General features: G+C 42.8%; 1 protein-coding gene across 1 annotated transcript in view; it reads left to right on the top strand.

The window, feature by feature from the left end:
* LOC138666181 (fap1 adhesin-like) overlaps window positions 1-19965 on the top strand; it is a 55891-nt gene that overhangs the window by 13414 nt on the left and 22512 nt on the right. The window contains exons 2-4 of the mRNA XM_069754421.1: window positions 8929-15276; window positions 15364-15462; window positions 17379-17497. Of these exons, the coding sequence (XP_069610522.1) occupies window positions 8929-15276; window positions 15364-15462; window positions 17379-17497 (6566 nt within the window). The remainder of the gene's footprint in view (window positions 1-8928; window positions 15277-15363; window positions 15463-17378; window positions 17498-19965) is intronic.

Here is a 19965-nt window from a genome sequence, read left to right as displayed (position 1 = left end):
AGGAGGTGTTTACAGTGTGGATGTAGCAGAGCCATGTGTGTACAAGGTGTACTGAGCGGAGCTGAATGTGTGCGAGGTGTATGGAGCAGAGCCGTGTGTGTATGAGGTGTATGGAGCGGAGCTGAATGTGTGTGAGGTGTACGGAATGGAGCCGTGTGTGTATGAGGTTTATGGAGCGGAGCTGAATGTGTACGAGATGTACGGAGCAGAGCTGAATGTGTATGAGGTGTATGGAGCGGAGCTGAATGTGTACGAGATGTATGGAGCAGAGCTGAATGTGTATGAGGTGTATGGAGCGGAGCTGAATGTGTACGAGATGTATGGAGCAGAGCTGAATGTGTATGAGGTGTATGGAGCGGAGCTGAATGTGTACGAGATGTATGGAGCAGAGCTGAATGTGTATGAGGTGTATGGAGCGGAGCTGAATGTGTACGAGATGTATGGAGCAGAGCTGAATGTGTATGAGGTGTATGGAGCGGAGCTGAATGTGTACGAGATGTACGGAGCAGAGCTGAATGTGTATGAGGTGTATGGAGCGGAGCTGAATGTGTACGAGATGTATGGAGCAGAGCTGAATGTGTATGAGGTGTATGGAGCGGAGCTGAATGTGTACGAGATGTATGGAGCAGAGCTGAATGTGTATGAGGTGTATGGAGCGGAGCTGAATGTGTACGAGATGTATGGAGCAGAGCTGAATGTGTATGAGGTTTATGGAGCGGAGCTGAATGTGTACGAGATGTACGGAGCAGAGCTGAATGTGTATGAGGTGTATGGAGCGGAGCTGAATGTGTACGAGATGTATGGAGCAGAGCTGAATGTGTATGAGGTGTATGGAGCGGAGCTGAATGTGTACGAGATGTATGGAGCAGAGCTGAATGTGTATGAGGTGTATGGAGCGGAGCTGAATGTGTACGAGATGTATGGAGCAGAGCTGAATGTGTATGAGGTGTATGGAGCGGAGCTGAATGTGTACGAGATGTATGGAGCAGAGCTGAATGTGTATGAGGTGTATGGAGCGGAGCTGAATGTGTACGAGATGTATGGAGCAGAGCTGAATGTGTATGAGGTGTATGGAGCGGAGCTGAATGTGTATGAGGTGTATGGAGCGGAGCTGAATGTGTACGAGATGTATGGAGCAGAGCTGAATGTGTATGAGGTGTATGGAGCGGAGCTGAATGTGTACGAGGTGTATGGAGCGGAGCCGTGTGTGTATGAGGCGTGTTGAGCGGGGCTAAATGTGTACGAGGTGTATGGAGCGGAGATGAATGTATACGAGGTGTATGGAGCAGAGCTGAATGTGTACGAGGTGTATGGAGCGGAGCTAAGTGTGTATGAGGTGTATGGAGCAGAGCTAAATGTGTATGAGGTGTATGGAGCGGAGCTGAATGTGTACAAAGTGTATGGAGCAGAGCTGAATGTGTACGAGGTGTATGGAGCGGAGCCGTGTGTGTACAAAGTGTATGGAGCGGAGCTGAATGTGTACGAGGAGTATGGAGCGGAGCTAAATGTGTACGAGGTGTATGGAGCGGAGCTGAATGTGTACGAGGTGTATGGAGCGGAGCTGAATGTGTACGAGGTGTATGGAGCGGAGCCGTGTGTGTACGAAGTGTATGGAGTGGAGCTGAATGTGTACGAGGTGTATGGAGCGGAGCTAAATGTGCACGAGGTGTATGGAGCGGAGCTGAATGTGCACAAGGTGTATGGAGTGGAGCTGAATGTGTACGAGATGTATGGAGCGGAGCTAAATGTGCACGAGGTGTATGGAGCGGAGATAAATGTGCACGAGGTGTATGGAGCGGAGCTAAATGTGCACGAGGTGTATGGAGCGGAGCTGAATGTGCACAAGGTGTATGGAGTGGAGCTGAATGTGTACGAGGTGTATAGAGTGGAGCTGAATGTGTACGAGGTGTATGGAGCAGAGCTGAGTGTGTACGAGGTGTATGGAGCGGAGCTGAGTGTGTACGAGGTGTATGGAGCGGAGCTGAATGTGTACGAGGTGTATGGAGCGGAGCTGAATATGTACGAGGTGTATGGAGCGGAGCTGAATGTGTACGAGGTGTATGGAGCGGAGCTGAATGTGTACGAGGTGTATGGAGCGGAGCTGAATGTGTACGAGGTGTATGGAGCGGAGCTGAATGTGTACGAGGTGTACAGAGCAGAGCCGTGTGTGTATGGGGTGTATGGAGCGGAGCTGAATGTGTACAAGGTGTACGGAGCTGAGCCGTGTGTGTATAAGGTGTATGGAGCAGAGCTAAATGTGTACGAGGTGTATGGAGCGGAGATGAATGTGTATGAGGTGTATGGAGTGGAGCTGAATGTGTACGAGGTGTACGGAGTGGAGCCATGTGTGTATGAGGTGTATGGAGCGGAGCTGAACATGTACGAGGTGTACGGAGCGGAGCCGCTTGTGTATGAGGTGTATGGAGCGGAGCGCGTGTGTACGGAGCGGAGCCGTGTGTGCAAAGTGTAAGGAGCACAGCCGTGTGTGTAGGAGTAGCTATGTGTGGCCATTATACGGTACGAAGTATCATGTGCGGCCAATATACAGTATGGAGCATCATGTGGGGTCATTATACAGTATGGAGCATCATGTGTAGTCATTATACAGTATGGAGCATCATGTGTGGCCATTATACAGTATGGAGCATCATGCGCAGTCATTATACAGTATGGAGCATCAAGTGTGGCCATTATACAGTATGGAGCATTATGTGCGGCCATTATACAGTATGGAGCATCATGTGCAGTCATTATACAGTATGGAGCATCATGTGCGGCCATTATACAGTATGGAACATCATGTGCAGTCATTATACAGTATGGAGCATCATGTGTGGCCATTATACAGTATGGAGCATCATGTGTGGCCATTATACAGTATGGAGCATCATGTGCAGTCATTATACAGTATGGAGCATCATGTGTGGCCATTATACAGTATGGAGCATCATGTGCAGTCATTATACAGTATGGAGCATCATGTGCGGCCATTATACAGTATGGAACATCATGTGCAGTCATTATACAGTATGTAGCATCATGTGTGGCCATTATACAGTATGGAGCATCATGTGTGGTCATTATACAGTATTGAGCATCATGTGCAGTCATTATACAGTATGGAGCATCATGTGTGGCCATTATACAGTATGGAGCATCATGTGCAGTCATTATACAGTATGGAGCATCATGTGCGGCCATTATACAGTATGGAACATCATGTGCAGTCATTATACAGTATGTAGCATCATGTGTGGCCATTATACAGTATGGAGCATCATGTGTGGTCATTATACAGTATTGAGCATCATGTGCAGTCATTATACAGTATGGAGCATCATGTGTGGCCATTATACAGTATGGAGCATCATGTAAGGAGGGAAATAGGAGAGCAGAGCAGGCCAGACAGGTGCTGGTAGTGGGGGACTCAATTATTAGGGGAATAGATAGGGCAATCTGTCACAAAGACAGGGATCGTCGAACGGTGTGCTGCCTACCTGGCGCTCGAGTCCGACACATCGCTGATCTGGTGGACAGATTACTGGGAGGGGCTGGTGAGGACCCGGCGGTCATGGTGCACATTGGAACAAATGACAAAGTTAGAGGTAGGTGGAAGGTCCTTAAAGATGATTTCAGGGAATTAGGCTGCAGGCTGAAAGCAAGGATCTCCAAGGTGGTATTTTCCGAAATACTGCTTGTACCACGTGCCACGCCAGAGAGGCAACGGGAGATTAGGGAGGTTTATATGTGGCTCAAGAATTGGTGTAGGAAGGAGGGGTTTGGGTTCCTGCAGAACTGGGCCGACTTCTCAGTTGGCTACAGGCTCTACGCTAGGGACGGGCTGCACCTCAATGGGGAAGGTGCAGCTGTGCTGGGGGAGAAAATGGCTAGAAGGTAGGAGGAGTGTTTAAACTAGGGATTGGGGGGAGGGTATTCATTTTATAGGAGGGGTAGATAGTGCAGATAGAGACCTGGGCACAAATAAGGAAGTTGGGGGTGGCGGTGGCATGGGGGGTGGGGTTAGAACAGTTAATAATTTAAGAAGGAATAGAGGTGCAGAGAGGAACATCAAGTGCATGTATACTAATGCCAAAAGTCTCGCCAACAAAATGGACAAATTAGAACTAATGTTGTTGGAGCATAATTATGACATGGTGGGGATATCTGAGACATGGCTGTATGAGAGCCATGACTGGGCTGTTACCTTCCAGGGCTATAGCCTGTTCAGAAATGACCGTACAGATAAGCGAGGGGGAGGGGTGTGTCTATATGTAAAATCGTCCTTAAAACCCATCCTGCGTGATAATATCGGTGAATCTAATGAAAATGTAGAGTCCCTGTGGGTGGAGATAAGAGGAGGGGGAAAAAATAATAAATTACTGATAGGGGTTTGTTATAAATCTTCAAAAATAATGGAAGCAAAGGAGAATATCCTCATAAAGCAAATAGATGAAGCTGCGACTCAAGGAAAAGTCATTATTATGGGGGACTTCAACTACCCTGAAATAGATTGGGGAACAGAAACCTGCAGTTCCAGCAAAGGTAATCGGTTTTTGACAACTATGAGAGACAATTACCTTTCACAACTGGTTCAGGACCCAACAAGAAGGGGGGCACTGCTAGACCTAATATTAACTAACAGGCCAGACCGCATAGCAAATATAAGGGTTGGGGGTCACTTGGGGAATAGTGATCACAAAATAATAAGTTTTCATGTATCCTTTAAAAAGATGTGTAATAGAGGGGTTACAAGGACACTAAACTTCAGGAGGGCAAATTTCCAATAGATGAGAGAGGATCTTGGTGCAATTAACTGGGACGATATCCTGAGACACAAAAATACACAAAGAAAATGGGAGACGTTTATTAGCATCCTGGATAGGACCTGTGCACAGTATATACCGTATGGGAATAAACATACTAGGAATAGGAGGAAACCAATATGGCTAAATAGAGCTGTAAGGGGCGCAATAAGTGACAAAAAGAAAGCATTTAGAGAATTAAAGGAAGTAGGTAGTGAGGAGGCATTAAATAAATACAGAAAATTAAATAAATTCTGTAAAAAGCAAATCAAGGCAGCAAAGATTGAGACAGAGAGACTCATTGCCAGAGAGAGTAAAAATAATCCTAAAATATTCTTTAACTACGTAAATAGTAAGAAACTAAAAAATGATAGTGTTGGCCCCCTTAAAAATAGTCTGGGTGAAATGGTGGATGAGGATGAGGAAAAAGCCAATATGCTAAATGACTTTTTTTCATCAGTATTTACACAAGAAAATCCCATGGCAGACAAAATGACTAGTGATAAAAATTCCCAAGTAAATGTCACCTGCTTAACCCAGCAGGAAGTGCGGCGGCGTCTAAAAATCACTAAAATTGACAAATCTCTGGGCCCGGATGGGATACACCCTCGAGTACTGCAGGAATTAAGTACAGTCATTGATAGACCATTATTTTTAATCTTTAAAGACTCCATAATAACAGGGTCTGTACCACAGGACTGGCGTATAGCAAATGTGGTGCCAATATTCAAAAAGGGGACAAAAACTGAACTCGGTAATTATAGGCCAGTAAGCTTAACCTCTACTGTGGGTAAAATCCTGGAGGGCATTCTAAGGGACGCTATACTGGAGTATCTGAAGAGGAATAACCTCATGACCCAGTATCAGCACGGGTTTACTAGGGACCGTTCATGTCAGACTAATTTGATCAGTTTCTATGAAGAGGTAAGTTCCGGACTGGACCAAGGGAACCCAGTGGACGTAGTGTATATGGACTTTTCAAAAGCTTTTGATACGGTGCCACACAAAAGGTTGATACATAAAATGAGAATAATGGGGATAGGGGAAAATATGTGTAATTGGGTTGAGAGCTGGCTCAGGGATAGGAAACAAAGGGTGGTTATTAATGGAGCACACTCGGACTGGGTAGCGGTTAGCAGTGGGGTACCACAGGGGTCAGTATTGGGCCCTCTTCTTTTTAACATATTTATTAATGACCTTGTAGGGGGCATTCAGAGTAGAATTTCAATATTTACAGATGACACTAAACTCTGCAGGGTAATTAATACAGAGGAGGACAATTTTATATTACAGGATGATTTATGTAAACTAGAAGCTTGGGCTGATAAATGGCAAATGAGCTTTAATGGGGATAAATGTAAGGTCATGCACTTGGGCAGAAGTAATACGATGTATAATTATGTGCTTAATTCTAAATTCTAAAACTCTGGGCAAAACCATCAATGAAAAAGACCTGGGAGTATGGGTGAATGACAAACTCATATTCAGTGGCCAGTGTCAGGCAGCTGCTACAAAGGCAAATAAAATAATGGGATGCATTAAAAGAGGCATAGATACTCATGAGGAGAATATAATTTTACCTCTATACAAGTCACTAGTTCGACCACACTTAGAATACTGTGCATAGTTCTGGTCTCCGGTGTATAAGAAAGACATAGCTGAACTAGAGCGGGTGCAGAGAAGAGCGACCAAGGTTATTAGAGGACTGGGGGGTCTGCAATACCAAGATAGGTTATTACACTTGGGGCTATTTAGTTTGGAAAAACGAAGACTAAGGGGTGATCTTATTTTAATGTATAAATATATGAGGGGACAGTACAAAGACCTTTCTGATGATCTTTTTAATCAGACCTGAGACAGGGACAAGGGGGCATCCTCTATGTCTGGAGGAAAGAAGGTTTAAGCATAATAACAGACACAGGTTCTTTACTGTAAGAGCAGTGAGACTATGGAACTCTCTGCCATATGATGTTGTAACGAGTGATTCATTACTTAAATTTGAGAGGGGCCTGGATACATTTCTGGAAAAGTATAATGTTACAGGGTATATACACTAGATTCCTTGATAGGGCGTTGATCCAGGGAACTAGTCTGATTGCCGTATGTGGAGCCGGGAAGGAATTTTTGTCCCCAAAGTGGAGCTTACTCTTTGCCACATGGTTTTTTTTGCCTTCCTCTGGATCAACATGTTAGGGCATGTTAGGTTAGGCTATGGGTTGAACTAGATGGACTTAAAGTCTTCCTTCAACCTTAATAACTATGTTACTATGTGTGGCCATTATACAGTATGGAGCATCATGTGTGGCCATTATACAATATGGAGCATCATGTGTGGCCATTATACAGTATGGAGCATCATGTGTGGCCATTATACAGTATGGAGCATCATGTGTGGCCATTATACAGTGTGGAGTATCATGTGTAACCATTATACAGTATGGAGCATCATGTGTGGCCATTATACAGTATGGAGCATCATGTGTGGCCATTATACAGTGTGGAGTATCATGTGTGGCCATTATACAGTATGGAGCATCATGTGTGGCCATTATACAGTGTGGAGTATCATGTGTAACCATTATACAGTATGGAGCATCATGTGCGGTCATTATACAGTATGGAGCATCATTTGGGGCCATTATACAGTATGGAGCATAATGTGCGGCCATTATACAGTATGGAGCATCATGTGCGGCCATTATACAGTATGGAGCATCATATGCAGCCATTATACAGTATGGAGCATCATGTGCAGCCATTATACAGTATGGAGCATCATGTGCGGCCATTATACAGTATGGAGCGTCATGTGCGGCCATTACACAGTATGGAGCGTCATGTGCGGTCATTATACAGTATGGAGCGTCATGTGTGGCCATTATACAGTATGGAGCATCATGTGCGGCCATTATACAGTATGGAGCATCATATCCGGCCATTATACAGTATGGAACAACATGTGCAGCCATTATACAGTATGGAGCGTCATGTGCGGTCATTATACAGTATGGAGCATCATGTGCGGCCATTATACAGTGTGGAGTATCATGTGCGGTCATTATACAGTATGGAGCATCATGTGTGGCCATTATGCAGTGTGGAGCATCATGTGCGGCCATTATACAGTGTGGAGTATCATGTGTGGCCATTATACAATATGGAGCATCATGTGGGGTCATTATACAGTATGGAGCATCATGTGCAGACATTATACAGTATGGAGCATCATGTGCGGCCATTATACAGTATGGAGCATCATGTGCGGCCATTATACAGTATGGAGCATCATGTGTGGCCATTATACAGTATGGAGCATCATGTGTGGTCATTATAGAGTATGGAGCATCAGGTGTGGCCATTATACAGTATGGAGCATCATGTGTGGCCATTATACAGTATGGAGCATCATGTGTGGCCATTATACAGTATGGAGCATCATGTGTGGTCATTATAGAGTATGGAGCATCATGTGTGGCCATTATACAGTATGGAGCATCATGTGTGGCCATTGTACAGTATGGAGCATCATGTGTGGCCATTATACAGTATGGAGCACTGTGTGGCCATATTTTTTTGTTTATAATTACTCTTTATGAAACAGTGTGATCAGCAGTGCTAAATGGGTGTGGTTGGGATGTGGATATGGGTGTGACTAGTTATAAATGGGTGTGGTCAGGGGCATGGCCTAAAATTTGCCACGGCGCAAACTTTGTCCCTCTTTCCCATCTTCAAAAGTTGGGAGGTATGCGGATGTGTAGCCTGGAGCCCCCCTATAACAGCAGTCTGGATGTATAGCCTGGAACCCCCTATAACAGCAGGCTGGATGTGTAGTCTGGAGCCCCCCTATAACAGCAGTCTGGATGTATAGCCTGGAACCCCCTATAACAGCAGGCTGGATGTGTAGTCTGGAGCCCCCCTATAACAGCAGTCTGGATGTGTAGTCTGGAGCCCCCCCTATAACAGCAGACTGGATGTGTATTCTGGAGCCCCCTGTAACAGCAGTCTGGATGTGTAGCCTGGAGCCCCCCTATAACAGCAGTCTGGATGTATAGCCTGGAGATCACCCTGTAATAGTAGTTGGGTACATACTATATCTGTGATAATTGTATTGTTCCCCACTCCCTAGGTAACGGTGACAGCGGGCGAGCAGCATGTCTGATATGTGATGCAGATAACTCACCATTAGAAGAGAGCGCGGTGGAGATGTCTCTTGACGCAACTCAACCTAGCACTATGGATCCAGTTATAAACAATGAGGACACTGGTCCTACTGCACCTGAGAGCATATCCCATACTACAGAGGATACTGGTCCTACTGTATATAACAACATATCTCATACTGCAGAGGATACAGGTCCTATTGCACATGAGAACCTATCCCATACTACAGAGGAGGATACTGGACCTACTGCACATGAGAACCTATCCCATACTACAGAGGAGGATACTGCACCTACTGCACATGAGAGCATATCCCATACTACAGAGGAGGATACTGGACCTACTGTACATGAGAGCATATCCCATACTACAGAGGAGGATACTGGACCTACTGCACATGAGAACCTATCCCATACTACAGAGGAGGATACTGGTCCTACTGCACATGAGAGCATATCCCATACTACAGAGGAGGATACTGGACCTACTGTACATGAGAGCATATCCCATACTACAGAGGAGGATACTGGACCTACTGCACATGAGAACCTATCCCATACTACAGAGGAAGATAGTGAACCTACTGTACATGAGCGCATATCCCATACTACAGAGGATACTGGTCCTACTGCACATGAGAACCTATCCCATACTAAAGAGGAGGATAGTGGACCTACTGCACTTGAGAGCATATCCCATACTACAGAGGATGATACTGGACCTACTGCACATGAGAACCTATCCCATACTACAGAGGAAGATAGTGGACCTACTGCACATGTGAACATATCCCATACTACAGAGGAGGATACTGGTCCTACTGAATATGAGAACCTATCCCATAATACAGAGGAGAATAATGGTCCTACTGCATCGGAGAACCCATCCCATACTACAGAGGAGGATACTGGACCTACTGTACATGAGAGCATATCCCATACTACAGAGGAGGATACTCTTCCTACTGCACATGAGAACCTATCCGATACTACAGAGGAGGATACTGGTCCTACTGCACATGAGCGCATATCCCATACTGCAGAGGAGGATACTGAACCTACTGTACATGAGCGCATATCCCATACTACAGAGGAGGATACTCTTCCTACTGCACATGAGAACCTATCCCATACTACAGAGGAGGATACTGGTCCTACTGCACATGAGAGCATATCCCATACTGCAGAGGAGGATACTGGACTTACTGCACATGAGAACATATCCCATATTACAGAGGAGGGTACTGGTCATACTGCACATGATAGCATATCCCATACTGCAGAGGAGGACACTGGACCTACTGTAAATGAGAACCTATCCCATACTGCAGAGGAGGATACTGGTCCTTCTGCACATGAGAGCATATCCCATACTACAGAGGAGGATACTGGTCCTACTGCACATGAGAGCATATCCCATACTGCAGAGGAGGACACTGGACCTACTGTAAATGAGAACCTATCCCATACTGCAGAGGAGGATACTGGTCCTTCTGCACATGAGAGCATATCCCATACTACAGAGGAGGATACTGGTCCTACTGCACATGAGAGCATATCCCATACTACAGAGGAGGATACTGGACCTACTGCACATGAGAGCATATCCCATACTACAGAGGAGGATACTGAATTTACTGAACATGAGATCATAACCCATACTATAATGAAGGATACTAGACCTACTGAATATGAGACCGTATCCCATACTACAGTGGAGGATACTGGTCCTACTGTTCATGGTGCCATATCCCATACTACAGAGGAGTATACTGGACCTACTGTACATGAGAGCATATCCCATACTACAGAGGAGGATACTGGACCTACTGTAAATGAGAGCATGTCCCATACTACAGAGGAGGATACAGGTCCTACTGTACACGAGAGCATATCCCATACTACAGAGGAGGATACTGGTCCTACTGCACATGAGAACATATCCCATACTATAGTAACTGAGAATGCAACCAATACTACAACCGACAATATTGTACCTATAGTAACTAAGAAAACAACCCATACTACAACCAAGAGTATTGTACCTTTAGTAACTGAGAACACAGCCCATATTACAACTAAGAGTATTGTACCTATAGTAACTGAGAACACAACCTATACTACAACCAAGAGTATTGTACCTATAGTAACTGAGAACACAACCTATGCTACAACCAAGAGTATTGTACCTATAGTAACTGAGAACACAGCCCATACTACAACCAAGAGTATTGTACCTATAGTAACTGAGAACACAGCCCATACTACAACCAAGAGTATTGTACCTATAGTAACTGAGAACACAGCCCATACTACAACCAAGAGTATTGTACCTATAGTAACTGAGAACACAACCCATACTACAACTGAGAGTATTGTACCTGTAGCAACTGAGAACACAACCCATACTACAACTGAGATCATTGTACCTATAGTAACTGAGAACACAACCCATACTACAACTGAGATCATTGTACCTATAGTAACTGAGAACACAGCCCATACTACAACCAAGACTATTGTACCTATAGTAACTGAGAACATAGCCCATACTACAACCAAGAGTATTGTACCTATAGTAACTGAGAACACAACCCATACTACAACTGAGAGCATTGTACCTGTAGCAACTGAGAACACAGCCCATACTACAACTGAGAGCATTGTACCTATAGTAACTGAGAACACAACCCATACTACAACTGAGAGCATTGTACCTGTAGTAACTGAGAACACAACCCATACTACAACTGAGAGCATTGTACCTATAGTAACTGAGAATACAGACCATACTACAACTGAGAGTATTGTACCTCTAGTAACTGAGAACACAAGCCATACTACAACTAAGAGCATTGTACCAATAGTAACTGAGAACACAACCCATACTACAACTGAGCGCATTGTACCTATAGTAACTGAGAACACAGCCCATACTACAACTGAGAGTATTGTACCTGTACTAACTAAGAACACAACCCATACTACAACTGAGAGCATTGTATCTATAGTAACTGAGAACACAACCCTTACTACAACTGAGAGTATTGTACCTATAGTAACTGAGAACACAGCCCATACTACAACTGAGATAATTGTACCTGTAGTAACTGAGAGCACAACTCTTACTACAACTGAGAGTATTGTACCTATAGTATATGAGAACTCAACCCTTACTACAACTGAGAGTATTGTAACTGTAGTAACTGAGAACACAACCCATACTACAACTGAGATCATTGTACCTATAGTAACTGAGAACACAACCCATACTAAAACTGAGAGCATTGTATCTATAGTAACTGAGAACACAACCCATGCTACAACTGAGAGTATTGTACCTCTAGTAACTGAGAACACAACCCATACTACAACTGAGAGTATTGTACCTGTAGTAACTGAGAACACAACCCATACTACAACTGAGAGTATTGTACCTCTAGTAACTGAGAACACAACCCATACTACAACTGAGAGTATTGTACCTGTAGTAACTGAGAACACAACCCATACTACAACTGAGAGTATTGTACCTCTAGTAACTGAGAACACAGCCCATACTACAACTGAGGTCATTGTACCTATAGTAACCGAGAATACAGCCCATACTACAACTGAGAGCATTGTACCTGTAGTAACTAAGAACAAAACCCATACTACAACTGAGAGTATTGTACCTATAGTAACTCAGAACACAGCCCATACTACAACTGAGAGCATTGTACCTATAGTAACTAAGAACACGAACACAGCCCATACTACAACTGAGATCATTGTACCTGTAGTAACCGAGAACACAGCCCATACTACAACTGAGAGCATTGTACCTGTAGTAACTAAGAACACGAACACAGCCCATACTACAACTGAGAGTATTGTACCTATAGTAACTAAGAACACAACCCATACTACAACTGAGAGTATTGTACCTATAGTAACTGAGAACACAGCCCATACTACAACTGAGAGCATTGTACCTATAGTAACCGAGAATACAGCCCATACTACAACTGAGAGCATTGTACCTGTAGTAACTAAGAACACAACCCATACTACAACTGAGAGTATTGTACCTATAGTAACTGAGAACACAGCCCATACTACAACTGAGAGCATTGTACCTGTAGTAACTAAGAACACGAACACAGCCCATACTACAACTGAGATCATTGTACCTGTAGTAACCGAGAACACAACCCATACTTCAACTGAAAGCATTGTACCTATAGTAACTGAGAACACAGCCCATACTACAACTGAGAGCATTGTACCTATAGTAACTGAGAACACAGCCCATACTACAACTAAGAGTATTGTACCTATAGTAACTGAGAACACAGCCCATACTACAACTGAGAGCATTGTACCTATAGTAACTGAGCACACAGCCCATACTAAAACTAATAGCATTGTACCTATAGTAACTGAGCACACAGCCCATACTACAACTGAGATCATTGTACCTGTAGTAACCGAGAACACAACCCATACTACAACTGAGAGCATTGTACCTATAGTAACTGAGAACACAGCCCATACTACAACTGAGAGCATTGTACCTATAGTAACTGAGAACACAGCCCATACTACAACTAAGAGCATTGTACCTATAGTAACTGAGCACACAGCCCATACTACAACTGAGATCATTGTACCTATAGTAACCGAGAACACAGCCCATACTACAACTGAGAGTATTGTACCTCTAGTAACTGAGAACACAACCCATACTACAACTGAGAGTATTGTACCTGTAGTAACTGAGAACACAACCCATACTACAACTGAGAGCATTGTACCTATAGTAACTGAGAATACAGCCCATACTACAACTGAGATCATTGTACCTATAGTAACTGAGCACACAGCCCATACTACAACTAAGAGCATTGTACCTATAGTAACTGAGAACACAGCCCATACTACAACTGAGAGCATTGTACCTATAGTAACTGAGAACACAACCCTTACTACAACTGAGAGCATTGTACCTATAGTAACTGAGAACACAACCCTTACTACAACTGAGATCATTGTACCTATAGTAACTGAGAACACAGCCCATACTACAACTGAGAGTATTGTACCTGTAGTAACTGAGAACACAACGCATAATACAACTGAGAGCATTGTACCTGTAGTAACTGAGAACACAACCCTTACTACAACTGAGATCATTGTACCTATAGTAACTGAGAATACAGCCCATACTACAACTAAGAGCATTGTACCTATAGTAACTGAGAACACAGCCCATACTACAACTAAGAGCATTGTACCTATAGTAACTGAGAACACAACCCATACTACAACTGAGAGCATTGTATCTATAGTAACTGAGAATACAGCCCATACTACAACTAAGAGCATTGTACCTATAGTAACTGAGAACACAGCCCATACTACAACTAAGAGCATTGTACCTATAGTAACTGAGAACACAACCCATACTACAACTGAGAGCATTGTACCTATAGTAACTGAGAATACAGCCCATACTACAACTAAGAGCATTGTACCTATAGTAACTGAGAACACAGCCCATACTACAACTAAGAGCATTGTACCTATAGTAACTGAGAACACAACCCTTACTACAACTGAGATCATTGTACCTATAGTAACTGAGAACACAGCCCATACTACAACTGAGAGCATTGTACCTGTAGTAACTGAGAACACAACCCATACTACAACTGAGAGTATTGTACCTGTAGTAACTGAGAACACAACCCATACTACAACTGAGAGTATTGTACCTGTAGTAACTGAGAACACAACCCATACTACAACTGAGAGCATTGTACCTATAGTAACTGAGAACACAACCCTTACTACAACTGAGATCATTGTACCTATAGTAACTGAGAACACAGCCCATACTACAACTGAGAGCATTGTACCTATAGTAACTGAGAACACAGCCCATACTACAACTGAGAGTATTGTACCTATAGTAACTGAGAACACAGCCCATACTACAACTGAGCGTGCTACTACTATAATAAGTTCTGCTAAAATCTATACTGCAACCGAGAAAACTATTCCGATTGTTAGTGAAATTAATGTTCATACTGCTGAGAAAACTATTCCAACCAAAAGTGGGGACATATTTAATTCTTCACTTACGGCTGTTAGTACTACAACCGTAAAAACTCATCCGACTGTAAGTGGGACTACAATCCATACGACTGAGGGACCATCCCATACGCTAAGTGATGAAACCATCCATCCTACAACCAAGAGCACAGTCTTTACCACAAATCTGACGACAATCCACACTTCATCTACAGCTGAAGTTCCCACCACGCCAGGTGAGTGTAATTGGCTGTAATTGTTTTTTCATCGACTGTTATTACTCTGTGACAGTTTGAAATTCACCCACAACTTTATTTTTTCAGTTTGTTTGAATGGAGGTGTTTCCAACGGAACGAGATGCGTCTGCTCAAAACTCTTTCAAGGCTCTCGTTGTCAATTTTCAGAAGCGTCTATTAATATTAGTAAGTACATTAGGTCGACTGATAAACGGTCAAAAAAATGTCTGTGTTTCCTATAGTGACCAATCAAACCAAAGCTTTCATTTTATATAGTGTCCTTGAAAAACGATAGCTGTGCTGTGATTGGCTGCTTAGGGAAATAAGGTCTATTTTGGGGGGGGACACTTTTCTTCAATTTCTATTTGCCCTCTGGCACATATTATGGCCATATGCTCAATAGATGAGACAACACGTTTCATAATTTAGCCAAGAAAAAATGAAGAACGTTCTGGTGTACTTCAATTTTTGCTGCTTTCCGGTTAACTCTCAGGCTTTGGCATCGTGTAACTTCAAACACCCGCCAGTTGGTCATCTGTTTTATGAGGTGACCAATAGTTATGGGTTCTAGAAATTCACATTGATTGATGAGGGCTAAATTGGGATGGGGACTGGATCATCGATATCATCAAAAGGGTCTCGTAGGTACTGATGTATCATCCCATATTAAACTTGCCCCATTGTGGCCTTCAAAGGGGTCGTCTTCCAATGGACCTTTGAGACCCCCAAAAAATAACAACAGAGGGTGAGTTATTCTCTCACCTATTCAAGTTGTGCAAAGACAAGGACAACTTTGTGAGGCACATTTTGTAATAATCAATGGTGCTAGCTGTTGCTCCACTCTCCTGGCCAGTAAACCTCAGGCTCTGAATGAAGATACTGACAAGGAAAATTTGAATCTCAGCATAAAAACAGCCATTTAAACCTGGCCACTCCTGATATGTCTGAAGAGCATAATTCAATAAGTCTGAAAAGGAAACTTCTATTGTCCAAGCGTTTCGGAGTCATTCGTACTCTTTCGTTAGATACATATCTTCAGACTCTGAATGAAGATACTGATGAAGAAACGCACATAGGGTAAGTTGTTCTTTCACCTATACAAGTTGTGCAGACACAAAGACAACTCTTTGAAGCACATTTGGTCCCAATCAATGGTGCTCCCAGCTGCCGCTCCAACTACTCGGCCAGTAAACCTCAGGCTCTGACAAGAAGATACTGACAAGGAAAGATGAATTTCAGCATGAAAACCGCAGATTGACCTGGGCCACTGTTGGTATAAATAAAAAAATGAAACTTTTATTGCACAACGCGTTTCGGAGTCATTTTTACTATCCTGTCAGATAAATATCTTAAGCCACCGAATGAAGACACTGACAACGAAAAGCAGTTTAACCCTGGTCAGTTTAAGAACATAATCCAATAAATCTGTTAATTTAACTATTATTGTACAGCACGTTTCCGAGTCACCGTGACTCCTTAATCAGGTAAATATAATAACAAGCAAGTCCAGGCCCCAATAGATGGGGAATTGGCTTGTTATAGAACATGTACCTGATGAAGGAGTCAGAACAACTTGGAAAAGCATTGTGTAATAAAATTTAAATTTTAGCATTTGTTGCATTTTACTTTTCAGATGCACCAACATTGGCCAATGTTAAAATGTTGTTTTTATGCTGAAATTCTGTTTTTCCTTGTCTGTATCTTCACGCGTTGCACAATTAATCTTTTGTTTTTGGATCTATTGGATTATGATCTTCAGATATACCAGCACCGGCTGAGGGTAAACTTCTTGTACAATTCAGCGTTCAGTATCTTAATTCAAAGCCTGATATGTAGATGACGGCAGAATGACTCCGAAATGCGTTGTACAATAGAAATTAATTTTCAGATTTTTGGGGTTATGCTCTTCAGATATACCAGCCATGGCCAGGGTTCTAACACCGCTTTTATATATCACAAAATTCAGCCAGTTGAAGTCTACAGGAATCATATCGAGGTGCAGTAGAATGAACCTGACCAGTCCTCACGGTTCCTTGCGCCACCAAGCTCCAATAAAATGTGAGATATTGAGCCTTTAATGATGTTCTTGCTCCATTTACCAGGTGACGTCAACGTGACGGCAACATTTCATCTGAAGATTTACAACCGCAATTATACCGAGAAACTTAATGATACGACCAGCGTGGAGTACAAATCTATGGCCGACGAATTTACGGAAGAGGTGAGGAATCTTAGCGTTATTCACTTGTCATCAATTCCATTGATGTTTAAGAATAGTTACCAAAGCTAATCAACAGCTGATGGAACAGAAAATAAAGCCATCACCCATCACCCATCATTTCAGTTTTTTAATTTCGTAATTCCAAAAATGTTCCAATGTCCCTAAAACTCCTACAAACTTGTCATTGTTTACTTACATAAAGGGTGGCCCACTTTATTTTTAGTTTAGAAGATGTGTTGAGGATATGATAATGTTCCAGTTACTGATATCGAAGTCTTACAAGTTCTCCACTTGTTAGTACATCGTCCTCACAGGCTGGGCTCCTTTCCTGTTCTTATAATGGAGCCTGTGACCGGACATGTCCATCAGCCTCCTCCCATTGTAAAGCACTTCACACAGGAAAGCGGTTTTGATTGCAGGAGGCCTGGTCACATGCTCCTCCACCAGCAGCCATTATGTGGACAGGAGGGCAGTGCAGCCTGTGAGGAAGGAGGAGGAGAACATGGAATACCGAAGTGTGACAAAACCAACACCAACACATTTGGTAAAACAAAAATGACCCCATAAGGTCAGAGCGAGCAGGGAGCTCCAAAGGTTCCAAAGGTAGAAATGTTAAATGACCCCTCTCTGGGACTTCTAGTGTTGAGGACAAGGGGTATTTACTTTTTTGCGTTTCCATTTTTTGCACCCCTTCTTCCCACGGCCATAACTTTTTTATTTCCAACAATATGGCCATGTGAGGGCTTTTTTTTTTTTTTTTGCAGGACGAGTTGTACTTTTGAATGGCACCATTTATTTTACCATAGCATGTACTAGAAAACGGGAAAAAAAAAAATCCAAATGCGGTAAAATTGCAAAAAAAGTGCAATTAAACAATTGTTTTTTGGATGTTTTTTTACCATGTTCGCTAAATGCTAAAACTGACCTGCGATTATGATTCTCCAGGTCATTCCAAGTTCATAGACACCAAACATGTCTAGGTTCTTTTTAATTTAAGTGGTGAAAAAAATTCCAAAGTTTGTAAAAAAAAAAAAATGTTGCCATTTTCCGAGACCCGTAGCGTCTCCATTTTTCGGGATCTACGGCCGAGTGAGGGCTTATTTTCTATGCGCCGATCTAACATTTTTATTGATACCATTTTGGTGTATATACAATTTTTTTATTGCCAGTTATTACATTTTATTGCAATGTTGCAGAGACCCAAAAAACGTAATTCTGGCGTTTCGAATTTTTTTCTCGGTACGACGTTTACCGATTTGATTAATTATATTGATAGATCGGGCGATTCTGAATGCAGCAATACCAAATATGAGTATATTTTTTTTTTTCATTTTTTATTTTGAATGGGGCAAAAGGGGGGTGATTTGAACATTATATTTTTTTTATTTTTTAATATTTTAAAATATTTTCTTATTTTTGGCATGCTTCAATAGTCTCCATGGGAGTCTAGAAGCTGCCATAACCCGATCTGCTACATACAGGCAATGATCAGATCACCTGCATGTAGCAGAATGCCTTACTTGCTATGAGTGCCGACTAATAGTGATGAGCGAGTGTACTCATTGCTCAGGTTTTCCTGAGCACGCTCGGGTGACCTCCAAGTATTTGTTAGTGCTCGGAGATTTAGCTTTCATCACCTCAGCTTAATGATTTACAGCTACTAGCCAGGCTGAGCACATGTGGGGGTTGCCTGGTTGCTAGGGAATCCCCACATGTAATCAAGATGGCTAACAGTCGCAAATCATTCAGCTGCAGTGATGAAAACAAAATCTCCGAGCAGTCATAAATACTCGGAGACCACCCAAGCGTGCTCGGGAAAATCCGAGTAACAAGTAAACTCGCTCATCACATCAAAATGTGCACTGGATACTGGGCTGTGACATGCGGTGGATCACCGCAAATAGCCCAGTCAATCAGGAAGGGTGCACAAGATTGGGTCACATCCGATCGAATCCAGGAGATCCGGAAGTTGATGTGACTTCAGCGGACATCAGCGGCAGCTGCAAATGGGGTCACGTGATGTTGAGTGAGCGGTTGACACTAGCGCCTCTCGCAGGCACAGATGGCAACAAGAGGTGTTTACAAAAATACTTTTTTACAGGGTTTAAATCGATGGGGGCAGTATACAATGTGGTGGACCACCTCTTTAAACCTATATGATTAGGATGAGACTTCATTTAGAAAATTACGCTTCAAAATATGATGTTACTGAGATCCCGACTTGAATCCCTGAACAAATGTAACGCAAGTAACACATTAGCCCTTTTTGAAAAATGTATAACATATAGTTTTTCCAAAATGGCACATCAAAATTTCGAATTTGTCTCCTCTAAAACAGAATGTCAACAAACATAGCCTTGTGAAATATCAAATTAAAGCCTGTACAATTCTGACGAGAATGATGCCTCTCCCATCTCTTTATCTTTACTCTAGCCCGAAATATGATAACAAACGTAAAGTCATACAAG

Source organism: Ranitomeya imitator, chromosome 2, assembly GCF_032444005.1.
Source record: "Ranitomeya imitator isolate aRanImi1 chromosome 2, aRanImi1.pri, whole genome shotgun sequence".
In the NCBI taxonomy this organism is placed as follows: Eukaryota; Metazoa; Chordata; class Amphibia; order Anura; family Dendrobatidae; genus Ranitomeya; species Ranitomeya imitator.
Note: the sequence above shows the minus strand (reverse complement) of the source record. Positions and strands in the feature narration are given on the sequence as shown.